Source organism: Mauremys mutica, chromosome 2 (assembly GCF_020497125.1).
Source record: "Mauremys mutica isolate MM-2020 ecotype Southern chromosome 2, ASM2049712v1, whole genome shotgun sequence".
Lineage (NCBI taxonomy): Eukaryota > Metazoa > Chordata > Testudines > Geoemydidae > Mauremys > Mauremys mutica.
This window is the reverse complement of record NC_059073.1, coordinates 66,378,741-66,403,416: the sequence shown is the minus strand read 5'-3', so window position 1 is coordinate 66,403,416 and position 24,676 is coordinate 66,378,741. Positions and strand designations below refer to the sequence as shown.

The following is a 24,676-nucleotide window of genomic DNA, read 5'->3' as shown; positions in this document are numbered from 1 at the left end:
GAAAATGTAAACTGTATTTATAATGAAATTAACTAAAACAAATTTTAAACCTCCTGCTAGCAGCTACAGTATTACTGGAAGTTGATGTTGGGGATTTTAAAGATCAGTGGTTTCTCTCCTGCTTTAAAGGCCAGTTAAAGAGCAGAAAAAAATATATGGTTTATTAGCATTAAATATTATGCAGTAAAGATCTTCTCATTATTTAATACTGTATTAAATTAGCATGGAAACAAACAAACAATCTCTTAATATTGTATTCCCACAGATATATGCACCACAAAAGATATCCTTTGACAAAAAGAAAAAAAAATTCTAATCAAAGTCACACAAGATACATAGTAAAATAGTCACAACAGGCAAGTGCTTGGATAGTTACACACAAGCAGATGAAGTAGTCTTATTAATATACATGTTTCTTCATTAGCTTCACAGATTTAATTTTAGACACCACGTTTCTCAGGGCAGGGTCATGTCTTACTTGTCTTTAGAGCACTATGCATCTATATGGTACTATACAGATAATAACCTTGTATAAATAGATAATAAACAGAACCAAGTCCCTTGGCTACTATCCATTTCTTTCCTAAAATGTAACTGCAATTAAAATCATACTGTGGACTCATCGCTTGACAAGTTTTACTTTTTAATTCCTAAAGTTTGTGTATTAATCTGCAACAGAACTTCTTAAAATCACCAATTATTTTTCCCCATCCTCCAGAACACATTGTTGTAACTGTAAAATTATATTTCAAAACTGGTATTTAGAGGGGGGGGAAGTAACTAATCTGTGACCTTTTATAACAAATTTAAAGGAGACTATGTTTTATGCACATGGGAATGTGAGTTTATTATAGAAACAGTGTCACATAACTGGCAGAATCCCCAATCATATCAAGTTCTGTAAAAGTGGAGATGTATCAAAGAGCAACACATGTATCTTGCTACCAGCACTGCAGCCAGAATGAGACTGGCATGAAAAGCAATAGTCAGAGTACTATCCTATTTATATACACCATGAGAAAATTCAGATTTGCAGAATGATTACGGGAAAAGAAATGTTAGAGTTTATCATAAGTTGACAGAAAACAAGATAAAATACAAGCATGCATACTGTTCAGTGACAGCTCCCAATCTGTAGCTCTACAGACACACAGAACCCTCATAGTTATAGGTTTGATTAGAATTCTTCTTGCTCTACCTGATCTTCAGCGGACTGAATGTAGCTCTGATCTCAGGAGTTCTCCTCCTATACAGAAGAGCTAAACAAATGGACTGAACAAAGATGCTTGCCTCTCTTTTCAGACAGAAATCAGGGAGGGTAGCATTAAACGGCCTTTCAGAGAGTATTAACAACGTCCTGATTCTATACTGGAAGTTTGCACTGAAGTGTGGCATCAACACATAACACAAGAAGTAGGGGTCACCAAATGAAATTAATAGGCAGCAGGTTTAAAAACAAAACAAAAGGAAGTATTTCTTCACACAACACACAGTCAACCTGTGGAACACTTTGCCAGAGAATGTTGTGAAGGCCAAGACTATAACTGGGTTCAAAAAAGAACTAGACAAATTCATGGAGGATAGGTCCATCAATGGCTATTAGCCACTGTGGGTAGGGATGGTGTCTCTAGCCTCTGTTTGCCAGAAGCTGGGAATGGGCAACATGGGATGGATCACTTGATGATTGCCTATTCTGTTCATTCCCTCTGAAGCACGTTGCATTAGCCACTGTCGCAAGACAGCATACTGAGGTAGATGGATCTTTGGTCTGACCCAGTATGGCTGTTCTTATGTAATATTTTGCAATGATGCACCATCAAGATGCAAACAGTTAAGGTAATTTCAGGACACTGAATTGAAATTTTTCAGTTACTCTTTCCAATTCCATTTGATGACAATGTATTTCACCAGCTTTGTACACTGAGTCACTATTTTTCAACGTTTTCTAATGAACAAGAATACTAATTATTTTCTCTTTAGTTTCAACAGTGAAGTGAGTTTGATATCAATATATTGCTCCTTATTTCCCTCTATTCAGGCTCCCTATTTACTTTTTTTAAAAGACTGTAACAATCAATGTTGTTATAATAGAGTGGAAGGGAATTGTGGGAGAGATTCAGAAAGATTTAGTTTGGACATCAGTCCAAACAGTATATGTATTGTTTTTATTGGTAACATTTATATATGTCCCCAGAACTCTGAATGGGTTAATTTGAACAAAAGAAAAAACTAAAGTCAAAACCCAACCTGGAACTTATTTTCAGCTACATATGAAATAACTGTGCAAGTCTTGATCCAAGTTTGAGACATGGTGGTCCAGAGGTCTTAATGAATCTGATGTAGTGCATTGACATGAGTAGTATCTGAAGTTTATGTTTTAGAAATATCTCCCCTAAAATTCCAGGTGAGTACAAGAAAAGATATTCTCTAGCCACAAATGGAATAATGTTGGTGTGCTCCAGAGGAAGCCTAGACTAGGCTTTTTCTATATCAAAGGGATAGTCAATGTTATGCAAGATCTTTGAAGGGCAAAGGAAGTAAACAGTGATCTTTGGAGCTTTCATGACCCCTCTGAGGGACAACAGAAAATAAATGCCAAATGCTCATACTTTTAATGTATTGAAAGCAGTTACATAATATTTAGTTATTTCTGCTACAACCTGATTTATAATGGACCTGACATATGTTTGAAGAATGCTGTAATACTGTGAGCATTTGAAGTACTGGGACATCTTACATAAGATAATCAATTAAAAAAATTCTCGGTATAGGGATAAGTGAATACTTTGAGGCCTGAGGATCTTAAAGTCAAGCAATGCGAGGTACTAAATAATTCTACCTACTTTGTAAAGGTATTAGGAGGAAAAAGGAGTTCCTATAATTTTCATGAAAAGAATTCTATTCTTAGGGTATTTCTCTATTTCCCGACTTAATCACTTAATGTCATAAACTAAGACAAAGCCATATGAAATACTGAAATCTATATAACATAGCCTTCAGACTGTAATCCAAAAAGTTGTGTGTGTACTTGCCTAGCAAAACTTTGGCATCTTCCACATCAAAATCTCCATCTCCATCAGCATCATATATCCCAAGCTTGCCTAAAATGCAAAAAAAGGAGGGATAAGGATGAAGGACTTGAGTAAAATGCTTCCAAAAGTAATATGTTCAACATGTGTTCATTATATACAGATGGTTGTAAATATAAAAATATTAATATTAATGATTTAAGCCTCTCTCTACCTAACTCAATTTTAGGTCATGCGGAAAACAGCAAAACCATACTGAGTACAACATATTCTCTAAATATGATTCTTACTGGAGTATAAGTCGATATCTATTTCAATGCATAATTTCTTTAGTCTGTCACACACAATAGCAAGTATATAATTCAATTAGAAATTGTGCACTTTATCTGAATGTACTAAATTCAAAGCTAGCCATATAACAACGAGCAATCTGAAAGGGTATAATCAACCAAATTTATGCAATCATATAATCACCATTTATTTTTTCTTTCTTCATACTGACTGCTATTCTAGACACTTCCCATATATAAAAATGTTATTGGACAGTTAAAATTATGGTAGACTGGTTTCAGTATTGGGTTAATAGAACAGACGCAGCCCATATCCCACAAAAAGTGGGAAAGAATTCACAAACATTTCACCAATGGCTACATAAGTTTACTATAGCTAAGAAATTATTCATCATCCAGGGCTTATCACCATCACTAGTCATGAGCCCTGGTATACATGGATAAGCAAAAGCAACGTCATAAATGGTAGCTGCCTTAATCAGTAAAATCTAGTAAGTATTTTTAATACATGATCAAAACATTAGAGGTCTTGCTTTTATTTCAGCCACAGTAGCTCTAGCAGCCATAGAGTTAACACTCAGGGGAACGTAGTATCTTTTAGAAAATAAAGTATTATCTAAAACTATGTCAGCTAAAAATAGATGTTTCCTGGGATCAACAAATGAATTAGTAGGTCATTTAATACTTAATTAATTTTTGATACATCTCAATATCATGGCAAAACTCAAGCCTGACTCACAATGCTGTAAGATCATGGGGAGGAGTTGTAAAATTTAGAGGTTCTTACAGCTTATCAGTTTATCATGAGCATGCCATTGCTTTTTTCCTTGAGGAAAGAACTATCACCAACCACTAAAACTGTGGCAAAATTTCTACAAAAAACAAAACAAAATGTTAACTACTATTTTCCTGTTCTTCACAAAAAAAATAATCCTACAGAAAATATTTAAATAAAACTAAAATATAGTTTAGAAAATAAGACAGTTTGGTGGAAGCTGGATTCCAGGAACAGGTCCAGAGTAGACTAAGTAAGCCATCACTATTCTGTTGCAACAATGAAATCAAAATTATTGCTGTTGATTTTCAGGTTAAAGTACATAGTTAGAAATTCTGTAACATTCAGCTAGTAAAGAATTGCATTTTCTCCAAGAATAGGAAGAAAAGTTAGAAATAATAGAATGCTGGAGTTTTTCATTTGAATGATGACTGAAGGAAAGAAACAATTTTTATACGTTAAAATAAAGAGTAAAGCAGAATATGATTAGCATAAGATTTTAATCCCAGGGAGAGTAAAGGAAGTTTGTTTCCCAATAGCCTACCTTGAAGTACCTCTGACAAGTTATAACGGAAGTCCTTTGCTTTGGCTGCATGCATGGTAAAAATACAAAAACCATTATTTGCATCATCAGACCCTGATCAGGTTTTAAATCAGAGTTCAAGTATAATATTCTCCTAGATTCACCTGCATCAAAGATCAAGGACAAACTAACAACGCATCTGCATGTGTAATGTCAGGTGAACACTGGACAGATTTCTTAGCGCCTAACAAATACGAAGTTTTTTTTTTTTAAACGCTATTGGAACTATGAATTTTAAACATTATACACAAAGCACAGTATGCATCCTATCATACCAGGAGTCCACTGACATTTATCTTGGAAAAAATAATACACTTGCAAATATATGTGCAATAGTTAATTTACAAATTGGTGATGTACTCCCATCTATCTGAAGGCAAGATTAAATCTTCAGTCTTTCTTCCTGAAATCGGAAAATGCTTCTATTCAATGAATGAAGATACACGTCGCACATTTTCTGACGTACTAAATTATACATATTAAGACATGAAAGTTCTTACCTAGAACTTCTTCATAATCTACAAGTTCAAACCAAACAACTGCTACTGATGTCCAAACTCCCAGCAGTGCTATTACCATAAACCAGGTGAAAAATGAGCTTCCAGAGAGGCCTTCTTTCTTCCCATTCTTGTTTCCTCCATGCTTTGTCTCTGTTAAAGAAAGATGTGTAAACATGGAAACTGGATTACTATTAGAAGGCATAATATTTTATTATAAAAGTATGCATGTTTTTACACACTCTGCAAGTAAAAGTATTCTAGAATAATGTTTCAATAGTACAAAGTGCTCAATAACCTTTGTAAGGCTGTTTACACTACAAGCACTACAGTAGCACAGCTGCAGCTATGCCACTATAGAATTACAGTGTAGACATTTGCTACAGCAACAGAAAGGGTTTTTTCCCCCAATACTGTAGTAAATCCACCCCGTAGAAAGGCAGTAGCTAGGTTGACAAAAAAATTCATCTGTCGACCTCGCAGTTCTCTGGGCTCAGTACCAGGGCTTAAGTGGTCTTAACCCCAAAAGTGACAGATAGTTTAACATAAATTTTAGACCAGGTTTAAGTTACTTTCACTACTATTATCTCCTTTATTAGTAGTAATTGTAATAGACATCCAGGGTTTGCATACGCAGGCAAAAAGTGTGTTTTTTAAATGAGTGAAGCTAACGTGATTGAACATGCACCTACTTAATGCCAGCAAATACACAGTTTAACTCCTTTTAGATGGTTTAAATTGGTTGTATTGTTTCCTAGGCTCCCACCAAAGTGACAATATGACCAGATCAAAAGATCTAAGGGGTGTTAAATCAGATCTACAATGGTTTAAAGGGGATTTTCAATCTAGTTAAGATAAATTGACTGAGGTAACATTTTAAAAAACACACCATTGTCACGTGTGTAGACAGAGCTCAAATGCTAGAACACATTACAGGTTTTGATCTGGAACTCAGACACCTTGTTGCTCCCATCTCTACTACTCAAAAAGGATGAGGAAAATGATGGATTTTATCCATTTGCCAAAAGTTTCTAAAGCCTTCATATTAAAAACAGAGTTAGTGTATTATGTACCCAACTCAAAGGGCTAAACTGTAAAATTACAATCTGGTACGAGCTTTCCTTTATTAAGGGCAGAGAAAGAAATGTGACTCAGAGCATCAAAATTTCTCCCCTGCTTCCCCCTTGCTCTAGGGAAAAGATTACTTCAAACATGTTCATACAGCAGTTTACTCCCTGCTGTGTACCTAGCCAACAATTCTTGTTGGCAAATGATGGCAGACCCAGTGCTATTCCTACTCCCCACCCACTTGCTCACAGAAGTATCAGACAGGTAGTCCCTGCTCTCCAGTCTTAATCTTGCAGACACTCAATCTAAGCAAGAGAACAACCTACTCCTTGCACTGCTGAGTTAAGACTTGGTTAATGCAGGTTTAAAGAGTAATTACAGACCTTAATGTATCCAGAGCACAAATCTTTGGGAACTGTTCCCTGAAAACAAACTGAAGACAGTATTTCAGCTAACATGCTAAACAGAAGTAATTTAGGCATAAATTAATGGAAAGAGTAGGTCACTTCCATGAAGGAAGGTAGAGCCTCCTAAAATTGAATATGCCTTAACAGATTTAAACCCTTTTGGGAGGCCTCATAAAAAGTGCCACTCTGCAACCCAAGATCCTACTTTGAATCAATCAGCCCGTTCAAGGACTCAATTTCTACCGAAAATGGTTAAAAGTCAAGCATTCGGGGGTGGGGAATCAACCTGGATAAAAGTACTGAGGAGGAACTCCAATACTGACTAACCAAAGTTCAATTTTTCTGTGGAAGAGAAAGCACAGCTAGCAGACTTCTCAGAACAACTCCAGAAAAATGACTATTTGAAGCTAGACATGTAAAAGGTTAAAACGGTTAACCGGTAAGCAATAGCTTACCATTAACTGACCTTAAATCGCTAACCTCTGCCCCGGCCGCACCAGGGACCTTGGTTAACAGTTAACTGGTTAAACGATATAATTTTAACCATTTAACTGGTTAACTTTATTAACTGATAGTTACATCCCTATTTGATGCAACATCCATTAACAGCTCTCATTCACCTGAACTATGGTCCTAAAAGCACAGAATTCATCAATGCTCTTGATGTATTTGGAGAATATCTTAAACCTTCAAGGTGTTTCTTGGAGACATTAAAGTTACAATGAAAAAAAATCCAGCTAAAAATAAGAGCTCATAATTTTTTTTAAAAGTAAAAATACCAAAAAAGATTAACATTTTTACAAGAACACATACGTTATAAACAAATAAAATGAATAAGAACAGAATAATCAATTTTTTTTCCTGGGTTTTCCCACAGGTGAAGGGAGTCGGCCAATATGATTAATTAGAAGGAAAAGGAATTAGTGATTATTTAGATGTGTAATGTGCATGCACTTCAAGCCCACTCGGGAAAAGTAAAAACTTTACAAAAGGGTATTATAATCAAACAATACAGCAGCTAAGTTACTGTAATGGCTCAACTTTTCAAAGGTTGCCAGACAATGGAGTTAACCCAAATAGTTTAGGCCAAATCTTTGCCAAATTAAAAAGATATGTTATGCATTTTTCAAATACAAAGAATATTTAAGCATCATTAATATACTGTGATTAAGATTTGTGTTTAATATCAGTATTATCATATTAAGTCTAATCAAAAATTTGTTTGCCATCTCTAGTAGGATTAATTAGGCAAAACTAGATCTAAATGATCACAAGTTATATCTCACACTAAAAGGTAGTAGCCCTAGATAAGGGTAGAGGAAGTAGAGATAGTGGTGGCCTCTTTAGCTGGCTTACATGACAGAGGGACAGGGGAGGGAGGGGAAGTCAGTGCAGAAGGGCTTCCAGTCCCTCCTTGTTGTCAGGATCAGACATACTAAGCTAACCCTTCACCATATTCATGGTGTTAGATGCAGAGTAAAGACAGTCCCAAAAATAGCTGCCTTAGCTCAGTTGTTACTGATGCAATATTTATAGTGGGAAAAAAAATCTATTTAATATTGATCCTAGAAGCACAGATAAGAAAAAATTAAGTATAGAATTCTGTTTCTTTGACATTCTAACCATAAAACATTCCCCTAGTATGGTGTTTCCAATAATCTTTAGAAAAAGATTAAGACAGTTTAACCTCATGCTTGGACACGTGAGTATAGTTCAATACACTAGTGATTACTGGTTAAATTCACAAGGGAAGGTTACAGGCAAAGATAAACGATGTGTTGTAATATATTCAGCAAATATTACAAATCACATAAAAAATGCCCTGGCTAAGAAGTTACTGAATGTTTACAGAGAGCATAGATAAATATGCCATTTTATAAGCACATCCAACTCTTACAAGTACATAAATCACAATTATGTTTCATAAGAACAGTTTATATTAAATGGGTGTTTTAAAAGAAGTCTGTGACAAAGATCTTATATTGTATCATTAAAGAAAACTATTTGTATTTGCATAAGCAAATATAGCATGATTCTATTTTACATGTCTATACTCTTTTCTTGCGTGGCATTTTCTTTACCACTATTTGTCTCTGGAAAAAGGACTGTGCACCACAGAGCAACAAGACAGGACATCTAAATAATACAGTTTTTTTAAATTAAATAAGTAACCTAATATTACTGCTGCACACTTCCACTTCTAAAAAAGTTTTATCCAAGTCTCGCAGAATCAGATCCTACAACACAAACATCTGTTACAAGTGTAGCTTCAATTTGCAAGCTTTGACTCCCAACCTTTAAGTGCTTTGAACAATTTTGCTATACAGAACTGTTTGTTTTTGTTTGATATCTGCTCTAACTTGCAACAATTTTTTTTTTAAAGCAAATGTTAAATTCGTCACCATAAGATTCATTCATCATTTGCAGAGGCAAACATACATACACAGAGTAAGAGCTAAAAGCTAACTAACCATTAAGGAATACTAACTCTGGATTTGAACTCATTCCAGGGCCTTAATTTAACTTTGAAGTCCTTTCTCTGCACATATCAGCTATGTAGAAAGTAGGTCAGTTTCCATATCTGGTAAGCCTTTGCTTACCCTGCCATATGTCTTTATACAGATACCATAAGTGTCTTGAACTGCATAATACTCTTCAATAACAAATATTAAGCTACTGGTTATGACTGGTTTCTATGAATAAAGAGGTTATGTGGGAACGAATTTGTTCATTTACCTATGGTTCTTAATATGTTTGGAAATTTGCTCTACCTCAAATAAATAAGTAAATAAAAAACAAACAAACAGCATGTTCAAGTGAAACCTTCCCATTTCAATAGGAATACTCAACATATTTTTTTAGCATAGTATGATTGACCACCTGCCATAAAACCTAGGAGAAAAGATCTCTACTTCAGAATTCATTTAAAATAGGAAAAATAAAACAGTTTGTGATGCAGAGCAAAATAGTAAACTGAATCCGAAGCACCCACATACTACAATAAGCCGGTTATTCTGTTGAACACAAAAAACAGACACAGCCAAAGGACAATTATGCATTTTTTTTGGTTCGTTTCTGCCAAAGGTTAGAATTATACCTGAATCTTCAGCCATGGCGTTAGTGTCCCTTATCCATGGATAAAATAAAGTATATTGGAGTCCAAAATCAACATCCAAGAGGAATAAGGAACAAGTTACCCTCAATCTAGTCTTGTAACAGTGGCGCACACACACAAAAAAAGTAGTTTAATAAAGCTAACTCAGCTAGAATCTGAAACTGGACCTGACTGCAAACTCTTCTCCAAAGCTATTTTTAGAGCAATCATCTTCACAAGCTACAGGCTTTTAAGCACTCATAAGGAAATCCAGTGCTGGCAACAATCAAATTTACTCCCTCTTAACAAAGCATTTTGGATAGTTGGTCCTTTCTCCTCCCTTAATCCCTGAACACCAAACATACCAGGCAAATGAAACAGAACAAATTGTGCTGCTGTATTTTTTGTAATAAGTCATGCCTCAATGCCCGACTTGTAAGGGCATTAGATCCAGCAGTATAAACTAAAACAAAAGTCTGGACCCAGAGTTTGTCTGTGTAGCATTTTTCAAGCTAGCCTTCACCCAAGAAACTTGCTTTGTGTTGGCACATACATTTTTTCCTAACATCCTGAGTAAATAGTTTACTTGAAATTTGTTGCTATCCACATTAAGGATAAAACACAGCTAAAAAACTACAAATGAAAAATCTCTTAAACATGACTAAGAACCTCCAGGAATTCATATTTATTCTCTGAGTATTTCAACTGCACCTCAACTTTGCCTCTAGCATTCTTAAATTGGGTCAGGGCTATTGGCCATTTTGCATTAGCAAAAAAAGAATGAAGATTAACTTCAGTCCCAAAATGACTTCTCAAACTCAGCAGCATAAATACACACACACAGGTTTTTTTTTTTAAAACTTATTAAATGAGCATTTTCCTACAAAGCCCATGTTGATTTTACCAAGGGTAACCACATCATATCTCTCTAGAACAGGGCTCTCAAACACACGGCCCACGGGGCTATTTCCTGCGGCCCACCAAGCAGCCCGCGCCACTCCCTGAAGCGGCTGGTATCACGTCCCTGCGGCAGGAGAGGGGGGGGAACCGCGGCCAATGGGAGCTTCGGGGGAGGTACCTGGAGGCGCGTCAAGCAGCATGCAGAGCCCTGCGTCCCCCTCCCCCAGGGACATGGTTCCAGCTACTTCCCAGAGGTGCCCTGGCTGGCTGGCTGCCAGCCCCAGTGTGTACCGCTGCCACCCCAGAGCCTGAAGCCCTCCTACACCCCGCCCCGCAACCCCGTGCCCCGAGCCCCCTGCTGCATCCCACACCCCTTCTGCACCCCAACTCCCTGCCCTGAGCCCCCTGCCTGCACCTCAATCCCCTGCTGCACCCCACACCCCAACCCCATGACCTGAGCCCCCTGCCTGCACCTCAACCCCCTGCCCTCAGCCCCGTCCTGCACCCCAGACCCGTGCCCTGAGCCCCCTGCTGTATTCCCACACCTCTTTTGCACCCCAATCCCCTGCCCTGAGCCCCCCGCCTGAACTCGAAACCCAACCCCCTGGTGCACCCAAACTCCCTGCCCTGAGCCCACGGCCTGAACCTCAACGCCCTGCTGCACCCCAACCCCCTGCCTTGAGCCCCCTGCCACATCCCACATCCCTCCTCAGCCCAACTCTCTACCCTGATCCCCCTGCTGCACCCCACACCCCAACCCCTTGCCCTGAGCCCCCTGCTGCACCTCAACTCCCTGCCCTGAGCCCCCGCCACACCCCTCATGCACATTCTGGGGGCAGGGGGGGACGGAGTTGGGGTGGGAATGGGGGCAAGGAAGGGGTGGGAAGAGGCGGGGCCTCATGGAAGGGGTGGAGCGGGGGCAGGGCTGGGGGCAGCGAGGGGGGGGGGATGTGTCAGTGATGCAGCCCTCGGGCCAATGAACTAGCCCTCATGTGGCCCTCATGGTCATTTGAGTGTGAGACTCCTGCTCTAGAAGCATAACATTTCTAAAATAATGTGGCACAATCAAATATAGAGGCATCCTTCACCTCCTTTTCGGTTCTGAAAACCTGCACATGACTGTTACCATTTAAAACTAAACCGATTCAGTGGTGACCAACATCCACAGTGATGCTCTGATAGAAAAATTAGATAACTGTGACAATGCTACATTCCACATATTTAACCCTTAATGCCCTTCATCCTCAAAAGCTCTCTTTAGGTCACAATGCCTTCCCTATTCTGAGAACAACAACAGTACTATACTATAGACAGGGATATGGCCATTTATTTTTTAAAATCACCAAATATGGCAACAAGCTCTTGATTTGTAAACTCCTTGTGGGAGGAAATCTAATACAAAAGCTTTGTTGGGTGAATGGGGGCTCCCAGTCCAAGGTTTTGCTGGTGGCCGCTCTGACCATTTTTCCTAAAATACTTAATTAACTTTAGGAAAAACAAATAAATATGTTAATATACAGGTCCAAATCAGTGTAATTTATTTATGTATGGTTTTTTGCCGACTCAATAATAAAAATAACATACAGTTGTCTGCATTCTTTACTGAATCTAAACAGAATGGAAACACAAATGCAGTGCTTTGCATGTTCTTATCTGTTTTTTGCTTGCTTTTTTTTTTTTAATAGTGACTTGCTAGCTAGTGAGTCTGTTTCCATTAAAAGTGATATTTGTATGTTAATATCACTTTTCATAGCAGCAGTCTTGCTAGCTTGGAGGCAGTGAAAAGTGATATTAACAAACATGTGAAAAGTGATATTTGTAACAGACTTATTTAGCCCTGGTAAGCTGGAGGACAAATTTAAGCCTTGGATTGGGAGGTGGGTAGGGAAGCAGAGTGGGCCAGGGGAGGCAGCAGGGGCCAGAGGCGATGAGGTGGTGACCCTGGACAGGGTCAGAGCCCAAAACCCTGCAGCCATAGGATGGAGCCTGTTGCTGCACGGCCAGAGAACAGAGCCCGCCACCCCAGAGCTGAAGCCAGAAACCTGAACCTCACCACTCCTGGGAAGGTGGGAAACTCTCACAGGTGTTTGGCATTTGTGGCTCTGCTGCTTCCCCCCCCCCCCCCGCACCCCTCAATCACTGCCCAAGAGGCTGTGGCCACATTTCAGAAACACTGAATCATAGTGTATGTTTATAGTTGTCAAAACAGCATTTTCAGGTATCCGTGTGTGATAGACTATACATAGTAATTACCTTAACTGGCCCCCATTATATGGCCACTGTCTCCACCACTTATTCTGTCTCTTTTCCCGATTATTTGAATTCCCTTCCTATTTTGAATCACAAGTTGTATTCAGTGAGCACTGCCAAGTCAGAGTAGATGCAAAGATTTTAAAATGTGTGTTTGGTTACGCCTTCTTAAAAAAAGGGGGGGGGGCGCTTTGAAGAAATTTATAGTTGGTGGATGACCTGATTTTTAAAATTAGCTGATTATGGTTTCTCTACACGTATTTAAAAACCTTTTCCTGAATTACTATGATCATTTAACAAGCAGCATCTCCCACTAACACCTTATTTTCCTCTCTAGTGTTGTGAATTATTTGCAATTGTATTTTGGGGGATTATGGTTTCTTATCAACAAAAGTAGAGTAAATATATTTATATCCTGCCAGGCAGTAATACTGTATTTGCAAAGATGCCTACAGTAAAAACCAGGTTATCCAGAACTTTACCAACCAGAAAGCACTAGTAACTGGCTTTTCTCTCCCATGCCCCACACCCCCTTCTGCCTCCCAACCCCCAGCCTCCTCCTGCACCCAAACTCCCTCCCTCTTCGTTAACCGGAATTTTTGACTTACTAGCACCCCCCTAGTCTCCCAACATGCTGGATAACAAAGCTTTTACTGTAGGTTTCCTCCCACAAAGAGTTTACAAATCAAGAGCTTACAAATTAGATAAGAAAAGGATTGGTATAGGAGGGAGAAAGTGAGAAGAGAAGGGAGAGTAAAGGAACTTAGAACACGTAAGTTAAGGAAAAGGATTAAGATAACAGGAACTGACATACTGGATCACAACAGTGTTTGATGCAGTCCATAATCCAGTCTCTGACCATAACTAGCACCTGCTTCAGAAAAAGGTGTGGAAACCTGCAGTAAGAAGTTATGGAATAGCTTCTTAACTTCATCAGTTAGGGTGAAGCCTGAACATTTCTCTCTCTTCCAAAACTTGTTTTTTAAAGGCTTACTGTTAAAAGCGGGGTGTTGGAAGATAAAAATAGACATTGGAAACAATGCAAGAAAAGATACATCACGATCTACTACAGACACAGAAAAAGGAGTAAAACCTGAAAGGAAAAGACACCACGAAAACATGGATGACGTGGTAATTTATATTTTTAATGCATAAAATTAAAAGGACAATATGTTAGGATTAAGTGCAGCACTTGTGTTCACTGTGTACAAATACACAACTTTTATTCCTTTTAATGCCTAGAGACTAGCAATTCCAGAAGCCCTTGGACACCCGGCCTTAGCCAGGGTTCTCAGGGTCTTCTTATTGTTTGTATTATCATAGCACACAGGAACATCAGCCATGGACCAAGACCTCATTGTGCTAGGATGTGTACAAAGAGGGAGCAAAAAGATGGCCACCACCCCAAAGAGCTTTTAATTAAAGTATAAGACGAGACAGATGGATATGGAGAGATAGATGGCAGTGGTCTCAGCACACCAGAAGCCTAGCTGTTGTCAAGTTTTATTGTACACATCAAAGCAAAGAAGGAGGATTTTGAAGGATAATAATGACAGCTAGACATCCACAAGGAGGAGATGTCAGAGAGATAGGCTGAGATTTTAGGGTGGACAGAAGTAGACAGGTCTGGAATATAGAAATACAATTTGAGTCATCACCAGAGATGGTAGTTGAATTTGTGTCTGAGGATGAGACTACGCAAAGATAAGGTAGAGAGAAAAGAAAGGGATCCAGGACAAAGCCCTGTGGAACCTCCACAGGAAGCTGAAGGGGGATGAGGAGGCTCCTCTGAAGGAGCAATCAGAGGTAGGAAGAGAATCAGGAGAGGACAATCTCAGAAGCCAAGAAAAGACAAGATTTCAAGAACAGCAGGGTCAACTTCACTGAAGGCAGCTGACAGGTCAAGGAGGATGAGGATGGAGTACTGGTTCTGAGATGTGGCTAAGAAGAGCTAAGGGCACACTTTGGCAAGAACAGTTTCAGTTGAGTGCAAGGGGTGAAAGCCAGATCAGAGAGGGTCAAGGATCGAATTGGAGGAGAGGAACTCAAGACAACAAGTATAAAAAAGCACATACAATGAGCTTAGAGATAAAAAGGCACAAGGGACGGGGGTTTAGTTAGAGAAGCAAGTGCTCTCAAGGGTGGGTTCTCTTAAGATGGGAGAGACTAAACAGGTTTTTACTGTGAGAGGAAGGAGCCAGAGGTGAGCGAGAAGTTAAGGAGAAGAATAAGGTAGGGGATGAGAGCGGGCACAAGGGAAGTCAGAAGATGGGATGGCGTCACAGGGGCAATGGGAGGAGTTAGAGAACAGGAGCAAAAATAAATAAATATAAATTTCTGCATCCGTGACCAGAGAGAAGGACACCGTCATGGGGAGGAGGTGGTGGTAGAGGAAAGGGAAAGGTCACACCATATTTGATCAGTTTTCTCTTGAAAGAAATTGGCAAAATCCTGTGCAGGGAGAAGTAGAGGCAAGAGAAGAGGAGATTTTAAGGAGTCCATTAGGGGTGGCAAAAAGGCAGTTGGGATTGCAGGCGTAAGATTCAATTAAGTTACAGAAGTAGAGCTGTTTAGCTTAAAAATGGTAGAATTAAAAAGAGAACAAATTTATAATGGAAGAAGTCAACCCACTCAAGGGATTTTTGCCAGAGATGCTGTGCAGCATGAGAGCAGGAGTATAGGAAATGAATGTTGGGGTGAGCCAGGGGCTGGCAGGGTGAATCCTGTGATGGGAGAGGGGGCAAGAAAGTCTAGGCTCCCTGCTTTGCAGCAGGGAGCCTGAAAGCCCTTGGTTCTCCGAGGCTCAATTATATTTCTAAGTTTTCAAAGTGAAATATTTCAATTATTTTAAAAAAAAAGTATTTTGTCTTCTGCAGGAAATTTCTGAACTTATATTTTTTGTTCTGAAGCAGGATTCCCCCCACCCCATTTCAGAATTTTGGAACTTCTTGCAGAAATGGACATTCCAGATTTCAACTAGCTATACCTAAAACCAAGATTGGGACCATGTCATATGAGAGGCTGTACAAACAGCAGAAAAAATAATCACTATCCTACAGTTTAATTACAGTCTGGATGCAAAAGTGAGTGTAAAACACACATAAAGGGCAGTTAAGGGAGGACAGCAAAAGACCCGAGGGTGAAGGTGGAAGTCTGAATTTCTAATGAGAAAATGACATTCAGAACGTACAAAGAAAAGAATCATTAATGCTGTATTTTGCAAGGGGGAATGTGGCATCACAGAAATCAGTAAGGAGGATATGGTAATCCAAAAGTGATATGAAGACTTGAACAAGTGTTTGAGCTGTGTGGACAGATTTAATATTGGTACTGATTACCTGTTTCCAATGGGAGATTGGTTACCAATAATTACATAGAATGAGACCATTAACTTAAGTTTAGGATAAGTGAAGGTCATTTATTACAACTTCCATTATGTTTCTAGGTTTTAAAAAATAAATCAGTGATCAGTCCAGACTAGTTAATGTTGAACAAACAAGTTTCTTTCTTCCCACTAAAATGCATATATCTTGTTACAGAAACTATAAAGTCAATTCAGTTAAAAAAAAAGCTATTGATGAAAGTCAGTATAAAAACAGGATTATGTAATACTTTTTCACTGAAGCAAACAGTTTTGAAAAATATTTTCATCATATGATGTTGGACAGTTCTATAAGATTTACCCAAGATAATCTATTTTACATTAAAAAACAGCACAAAAGTAGATACTGCTTGTATATATAGTCATTGAACTACCAGTGTTAAGTTTGATAAGTTTATGGAGGGAATGGTTTGATAGGATAACGTGATTTAGTCAATAGGTCAATAACGTGCGACCACTGGTAATTAGTACCGAGGGTCAATGTTGGGATACTGAAAGTCTTTTTCCTGAGTGTCTGGCTGGAGAGTCTTGCCCGCATGCTCGGGGTTCAGCTGATCGCCATATTTGGGGTCGGGAAGGAATTTTCCTCCAGGGTAGATTGGCAGTGGCCCTGGAGGTTTTTCGCCTTCCTCCGCAGCATGGGGCAGGGATCACTTGCTGGAGGATTATCTGCTACTTGAAGTCTTTAAATCAGGATTTGGGGACTTCAACAGCTGAGTCAAGGGAGAGAATTATTTCAGGAGTGAGTGGGTCAGCTTTTGTGGCCTGCATCTTGCGGGAGGTCAGACTAGATGATCATAATGGTCCCTTCTGATCTTAAGTTCTATGATTCTATCTTTTCTAATGACGTTTTGGAGATTTGTTGAGTGCCAGCATGGCTCTGTTGATAACATTCTCCTCTAGTAGAAAGTTATGCATGGGTAAGCAGTGCAAGTCAGCATGCTAAAAAGAGTATATGGCACTATGGAGGAGGCTCCGTCCTTAAGCTGTTCCTTTCTAGATTTTTGTAATGTTAGAGGTTTATAAAAAAAATAAGTAGAATTTTCATCAAGAAGGTATTTTTTTTTCTTGGGTATTAACCATTAGGCTTTCAGCATTAACTCTGTTAATGCAGGAGGAGGGATGGTTTTTCAAAAAAAGGCAGAACTCGTATTGCAGATTTAAAATTTCAAATGAATACATCTAACTTACCAAAATATTCTTAAACCTGTTCCTTATTCCGACTTGTGTTCCTTCCACCTTGTTGTTAATATTGTGTTGAACACCTGATCAGCATTAATCTTTTTAGTGAAGACTGAAGTAAAACAGGCATTAAACATCTCAGCCTTCTTGATATTATTAATTATTAGCTCTCATTCCTTGCTCAGTAGTGGACCCACAATTTCTGTGTTTTTCCCTTGCTTCGAATTTATTTTTAGAACTTCTTACTGTCCTTTCCTAGGTGCAACTCATTTTCTGCCTTAGCCTTTCTGATTTTCTCCTTACATGTTTGTGCTATTTCTTTGTAAGCCTCCTCAGCAATCTGTCCACGTTCGCACTTTTTGTCAGATTCCATACGATTTTCAGGTTCCTAAAGAGTTCCTGATGAGGCCATATTGGCCCCTTACTATTCTTCCAATCTTTCCTTCAAATTCAGACAGTCAGCCTGAAATTGTGCCTTTAATATTATCTCAGAAGATGCCAGTGCTCAGCTCCTTTCCCCCCCGCCCCCCTTAGATTTTCTTCCCTGCACTGATAGTTTCTGGTCACCAGAGCCATGAAGATGTTAAAACTAGTAGATCTCATGCTCTCACACCTAGTTTTTACTTATTGATAAGAAGGCAAAAATACCTTTCCTGTTTTTTCAATTACCTATCAGTTTCATAACTCTGAATGAACTTGTCAGTGAACTGAACTCATTGAATAAAAACTGAAATAAAGAAAATATTCTCTCCGCACCTGGAGGAGAGGCTGGTGCTGTTAAAAGCTGGTTTAGCACTTCAAATTCTGGTCCCCAGAGTGTACACAGCAACTGTCATTAGTTCAGTGATTTGACTTTCTTTAAAAATTTCAGCCAGTATACTGCTAATTTGTTTAAAATTTTAATTTAAACAATTTTAACAGATCATAGTGAGTTTAGAGTAATATAGGCTATCAATTTCTAACTTAATTTTAATATGTTTATTTTTAAAATATGCATTTAAATTTTTTAAAAATCTGCTTTTTTTAAGTTTACTTTTATCCACCCTAATTGCTTCATTATTAATGGTGGACCTTAACAGTGTTATATCTATCAAATTTTGAAAAAGTGTGCACACTCATACACACAGTAGGTACACTTAAAATTGTTTTTCAACTCACAGACCAAAACAATTAAATCCTAAAGCATCACTTAAAGTTGTAAATATGTAAGGGAAAGAAATATTAAATTTGTAGATCTTTAGTATCAGCAAACCAGGAAATTCAAAAGATTTACAAAAAATGAGTATGACAATGCAGAATTAAGTTTATTAATTGTCTCTTACCCTACAGTAAGAGTCAGCTTCATAACAGAAACAGATCTAAGATACTATTTAAACTACTTTTGAATAGGACAACAAAAATGTAAGAAACTGTGTGTACATATACACACAAGCTCTCCGTGGTAGAACATTAAGGTTATAAGCTGCCTATCATGTTTCTAAGAGGTAGTTTGACACTCGTGGTTAGTATTTTTCTAATAGAAGAAATGGTTACTTAACTGGTTCTTCAAGATGCGATGCAGCCATGTATTCCACTTAGGTGTATGCACACCCAGCGCACCAGAGCCAGAAATATAATTTAACAGTACCCAAAAGGGGTGGCACACGCGTCTCCTACCTGTACTCCCTCCCCTGGCTACATGAGGCAGTGCTGCCCCAACCCTCCCTCAGTTCCTTCGCACCAAACAGCTGCCAAACACTGCTCTTCCTCCTCACTCAACCATGCAGCAGCTATGCCTGAAATACCGGGATCTGAGCTCAGGATGCAAGGTGCAACCGTGATTCCAAATTAGTAGGTCGAGATGGAGAGGCAGCAGTATGGGAGGCTGAATAGACAGTAAGAGAAGATCGGAGAACCACCACTATCTCAGCTAGGCTGGGTCAATAATGAGACAGCCTTGAGTTTGAGTATGACCCAAGGAATGACCTGGACTGGGGGAAAGGTTTACAGGAGAACCAACAGATAGAAAACCTTGGACTGGGAGCCTGGACTGACGCCCTCTCGAGAGCAGAACCAATGACATTTCTTGTTGTCCCAGTGGATACTTGTCTTCAAGGACCTTCCGTGACTTAGGGAAAAACACCACGAGATTATTCTGAAACCCAGTAAGTGAATGGCTATCATAATAATGTTCTCCTCTAGGCAGAGCAATCTGGAGTGTGCTCCCCCGTTCACATAATACTCACTGAGAACACCACCGCAATGTATGTAAACCACTGAGTCTCACAGACAGTGACGAAAAAGGTGTGACATGCACTGTATATGGCCCAAAGCTCCAGCAAGCTTATATGTAGAGAGGCCTCCTGCTCCAACCTGTCTCTGTACTTTCAGCGACACCAGGTGCCCCCTCTAAATCCATCAGGGAGAGTCAGTAATAATCAACTTGGCTGGCAAGAGCCAGTCAAACAGAGCTTTGGTAAACATTGTGAGGATGTATCCACCATTGCAAGGCATCCACGACCAGCGAACAGGATGAACCAGCCTGTCTAGAGGATGAACAGTATGACAGCAGACTGTCCTAAGCCATATTTGAAGGGAGCGAATGCACAACCTTGTAAACTGGACTACCTGTGTGCAAATGGACATGTGGTCCAAGAACCTGAGAGACGTCTAAACTGTTGTGGAAGGCTGCAAACAGTCAGCAGAAATGCTCTTGATGTCATGGAATCTACTAGGGATGTAAATACCATTTAAAAAGTTAACTGTCTAAAGATATTTAGTTGAAACAGTTAACCGATTAAAGGGCCAGCTGGCCGGCACAAGGCTGCTCTGGACAGTTCTGGGGTTAATGATTAAGGCAGGTTAACTGGTAAGACTAATGCTTACTATTAGCATTTTACATCCCTAAAAATCTAACAGTGTCCCAATGAATTCAATTTTTTGAGTGGGAGCCAACATTGAGTTTCCAGTGTTTAGGATGAGACCCTGATAGGTCAAACAAGTTCAGTGTGGTACCATCATGAGCAAGAACTTCCCCTCTGGATCTGCCACTCGGTAACCAGACGTCTAGATCTGGGAAGATGTGAATTCCCCTCTGTGAGATACACCCAACAACCACCACACATTTAGTAAAAATTCTGGGGATGTTCCACCACAACAAACTCAAGGAACTTTCTCTGGCTAGACAAAATTGCCACATGAAAAGTAGGGGTTCAGAGCAGCAAACCCATTCTTTTGAGACCATGCAGGGAAGATAGTCAAAAGAGTGACCATTCAGAACCTCCATACCGGATATATTTGTTGAGGCTGCAAAGGTTGAGGATGGGTCTTATGCCACCCTTGCATATGGATACTGGGAAGTACCCTTTCCACTGCTCCCAAAGCCAGAAGAAAAACAGACCTGCTTGAGAAGCAATATCTCATGACGGGGGTCCCTAAAGAGAGACCAAGGAGGAAAAATGGGGAGGTAGTGTGAAGAGGAAATTGATAGCATAACTGATAAGACAGTGCTTAGGATCCAGCTATTGGTGGTGACGGAGCCCAAAGCATTGTGAAAGCAAGCCAGCCTTCCCCCAAAGGGCATAGATGAGGTGAGAGGAGCAACAAATTACAACAGGGCTCTGGACCAAGGAGTCAAAATGGGTGCTTGGACTGTCCGAACCTCAAGCCCAACTGCTTTCTTCCGTGGGATCTATCACTCTTTCTGGAGTAGTCGCATTGCCTCAGAGAAGGGAAAGGCTGTCCAAGCATGCACTGATGCTGATGCTGCTGCTGCCACTGTTGAACATCATAGTGGTGCCTCTGCACCACAAGCACATACACTTCCAAGGACCACATGATAGCCCTTGAAGGAGAGCAGAGTCTCTGAAGTTTCACCTGAGAGTTGTTTTTGGCTGTCAAAGGGCAAATCTTCAATGGCTTGCTGGACATCGGGGGCAATGCCTGAATTCCAAAGACAGGAAGCCCCAGTTATGACAACTGCAGAAGCCATGATGTCTAGCGTGGACTGCAAAGATGTCTAAGCTACCAAGCAACCCTCAGTGACAAATGCGCAAAACCCCTCTTGTAAAGCCTTTGGCAGCTGGTCTGCAAACTCTGACCCAGCTATCCAGTTGAAGTCATACTTGGACAGCAAGGCTTGCTGGTTAGCCATTCATATTTATAAGGAAGAGCTTGTCACGGAGTCCCTGGGCGATGCTCTGGAACTGCTCCCCACAAAGCCAGGCAGGACTTTGGGGAGCCTCCTCTCCCTTGGAGCAGACTTTTTCAGGGCAAGCAGCTCACACGTCTTCACCTCCTGGGTCTCTCCTTGGAGCATTCAGCATCCCTTGCCCCTCCGTGCGCTTCCCACAGTGAGCCCGCCCCAGCGGGGTCCTGCACCCCGACTTCACAGTCAGATGCGACTCTCAGCCAGCCAGTAAAACAGAGGTTTATTAGATGACAGGAACACGGTCTAAAACAGAGCTTGTAGGTACCACGAACCGGACCCCTCAGCCGGGTCCATTCTAGGGGCAGTGAGCTAGACTCCCAAGTCTGTACTTCACTCCTCGTCCCCAGCCAGCTCCAGAATGAAAACCCTCCAGCCCCTCCTCCTCTGCTCAGTTCCTTTCCCGGGCCAGGAAGTCACCTGACCTCTTTGTCTCCAACACCTTCAGTTGGCACCTTTGCTGGGGAGGGGCCCAGGCCAACAGTTGCTAGGAGACAGGCATTTAGGTGCACTGGCCCTTTAGTCTGCTAGATACTTAAGAACTGCATAGGGGACACTGAGGCACCAACACAGTATTCAGAGAAAACATTAAGAACATGCCTAGTTCGTCACAGTTCGTAAATCTTTCTGCTCATGAAGTCCAACCATTCAGAGTTCCTATCCTTGGGGGTACACGTGAACCAGCCCTGCTGGGCTCCATCATTCACTGTAGTTACAACTAGGAAATTGGAGGCCAGACAGCAGTAAAACTCCTCAAAAACTCTGCATGGGATTGAAACAGTGCTTTTCCAAGCACTTAGCCACAAGTGGTATTGAAGCCACCGTGCATCATTGATAGGGAAGGCAACTCTACCAATTTGCAGATGTTCTCTTCCAAGAACTCTACCTGGATACAGAGGGAAACAGCTATATGCTGCAATAAATCTTGGTATGCCTTAAAATCCTCTAGTACTGAAGGTAAGGACAAGAGAGGCAGCACAACATCATCTTAACTGCACCAAAGCTGGATTCTGTTACAGAGCTCATGCATTCAGACGGGACAACTCTGGAGGCTCTGCAGGGAGCAGCACTGCCATGCCTGGGCTTGTGGCAGATTGGTCATCTCTGCAAACCTGGCTGACAATCTCGCCTTCCAGAAAGATGAAGAGTGGGACACCTGCGACTGAGGAGCATCCCACAGATTCTATGGAGGCCGCTGATGTGGGTACGGTACTGGTGGCCACTATACACCAGGCATGGGACCTCCATCCTGACCACAAGATGCATGCCAATCCTGGTACCTGTAACGGTCCATCATAACCCTCAATGCTGGTCAGGCAATAGAGAGCAGGATGATGACAACCCCAGTTCAGACACAGAGAAGTCTTGGAATCTCAGAAATAAGGGTGGAGAAAGACCAGAGCAAGTCTGACTCATCCGTCATCCAAAACAAGGCAGGAAGCAGTGCTGCTGATGGAAGTAGTACCATCAGTACTGAGTATGCCGATGTCGGAAGCAGCATTGGTCCTGAAGCAAACAGTGGTACCAGACTGTCTGTGGTACCAATATCGATGATGGTGAAAGTCAGCACAGAAGCATTTGCAGTACCGACAGCAGCAAGATTCCCCTGTGAAAGGGGAACATTGGGGAGCAATACTAATAGACCCAATAGTTCAGTGGCTCACTCAATTCACGGGGCTATAGCTGATGCAGGCCGGCAAAGTCCTGAACCAAAGCGATCAGAACCAAAAGGCAGAATAGGTGTGTAGCTATCTGGTAAACCACCAAACATGGAAACAGTTGGTACTGGCATGTCCCTCATCAGCACCAGGCATCCATTGAGTCCAGAAGCTGGAACAAGAGTGGGTGGTACAGGGTTTCTAACCTCCCTACTTGGTACCAGTGAAGGCTTAAAGGTACCTACAACACCCTGCACACCAGCACCAACTCCATGCCAGTCCATGCTTTTCCATGACAGTCCATGGGGAGGCAGATGAGTCACCCCATGACCAAGAGGAATCTTAATTGGGTCTTATGCAACCTTTTCCTCAGCACAGTTGACGGAAAACAGCTCCTGTTTCTTCAGAAAGGCACCCACTCCAGAATGTGAAACAGCAGCGCACTCAGAGCCCAAGGGTAATCTCCAAACCAATGAGGGCTTTGGTACCAAAGCAGACCGCATGGCCTACCCAAGCAGGTGCTGCTTCAGATAAAAGTCCCGAGGCCACAAGAGTCTGTTTCTTAAGAAATATGCAGATCATGCTAAGCTCCTTCACATGGACTGCACGTGGAGTCTGCTCCCCGAAACAAAGGACAATGTTTAAACCCCAGTGAAGGCATTACCAAGGGAAACTACTACAATTAACACTTCTCTAACATTGAGGGTACTACTAACTATACACAATGGGGGTGGGGGGGGGGACTGAATTTGTTGTGAGGTTTAGACCAAAGAACTCCATCTTGAGCCACGAGCAGTAAAAAGGAACTGAGGGTCCGGGTGGCGCTGCCTGATGGAGCCAGGAAGGGAATATGGCCATGACATGCAAGTGCCACCCCTCTACTTTTAGGCAAATTTCTCCAGCTCCGGTGTACTGGTCATGCACATTCCTAAGTGGAATACGCAGCTGTATCTAAAAGTAGTAGTCACGATGTGTATCTGGTTGTATGTGGCTGATGAGTAGGGCTGGTTGGAACCTGGAATTCCCCTTCAGCAGGAAATTCTAAAAATATATTTTAAAAAAATTATTTCTGCATCAGAACAAAATCGCAAATCTTCCAATGAAATGGGAATTAAGAATTAAAAAAATGCATATATCAAAATGAGGTTGAAGAGGATCGTTGAGCTGGCTGGAGACTCTGAAGCCCTGCTTTCAGGCTCCCCAACTTGGAGAGTGGAACCAGAAGCCCTGACTGCTATGGCTCAAACAGGTCTCCAGGATTTCAGCTCTGTGGCAGGGCTGGAGGCTGACAAGAAACTTGCCTGGTTTCTATCAGAGAGCTGATAAAACTGACACATTCCTGTAAACATTTTTCTACTCGCTCTAGTGATGTGGC

At 40.7% G+C, this 24,676-nt stretch overlaps 1 protein-coding gene across 3 annotated transcripts in view; it reads right to left on the bottom strand.

Annotated features, from left to right (window-relative positions):
- The window catches only part of LOC123365316 (aspartyl/asparaginyl beta-hydroxylase-like), a 64,448-nt gene that overhangs the window by 22,603 nt on the left and 17,169 nt on the right, over nt 1-24,676 (bottom strand). For 2 of the 3 annotated variants that reach the window (XM_045008051.1, XM_045008053.1), the window contains exons 2-4: nt 5,178-5,327; nt 4,639-4,683; nt 3,033-3,101 (exon numbers count right to left, since the gene is read on the bottom strand). In XM_045008051.1, the coding sequence (XP_044863986.1) occupies nt 3,033-3,101; nt 4,639-4,683; nt 5,178-5,327 (264 nt within the window). The remainder of the gene's footprint in view (nt 1-3,032; nt 3,102-4,638; nt 4,684-5,177; nt 5,328-24,676) is intronic. The other variant, XM_045008052.1, reaches the window with a different exon arrangement.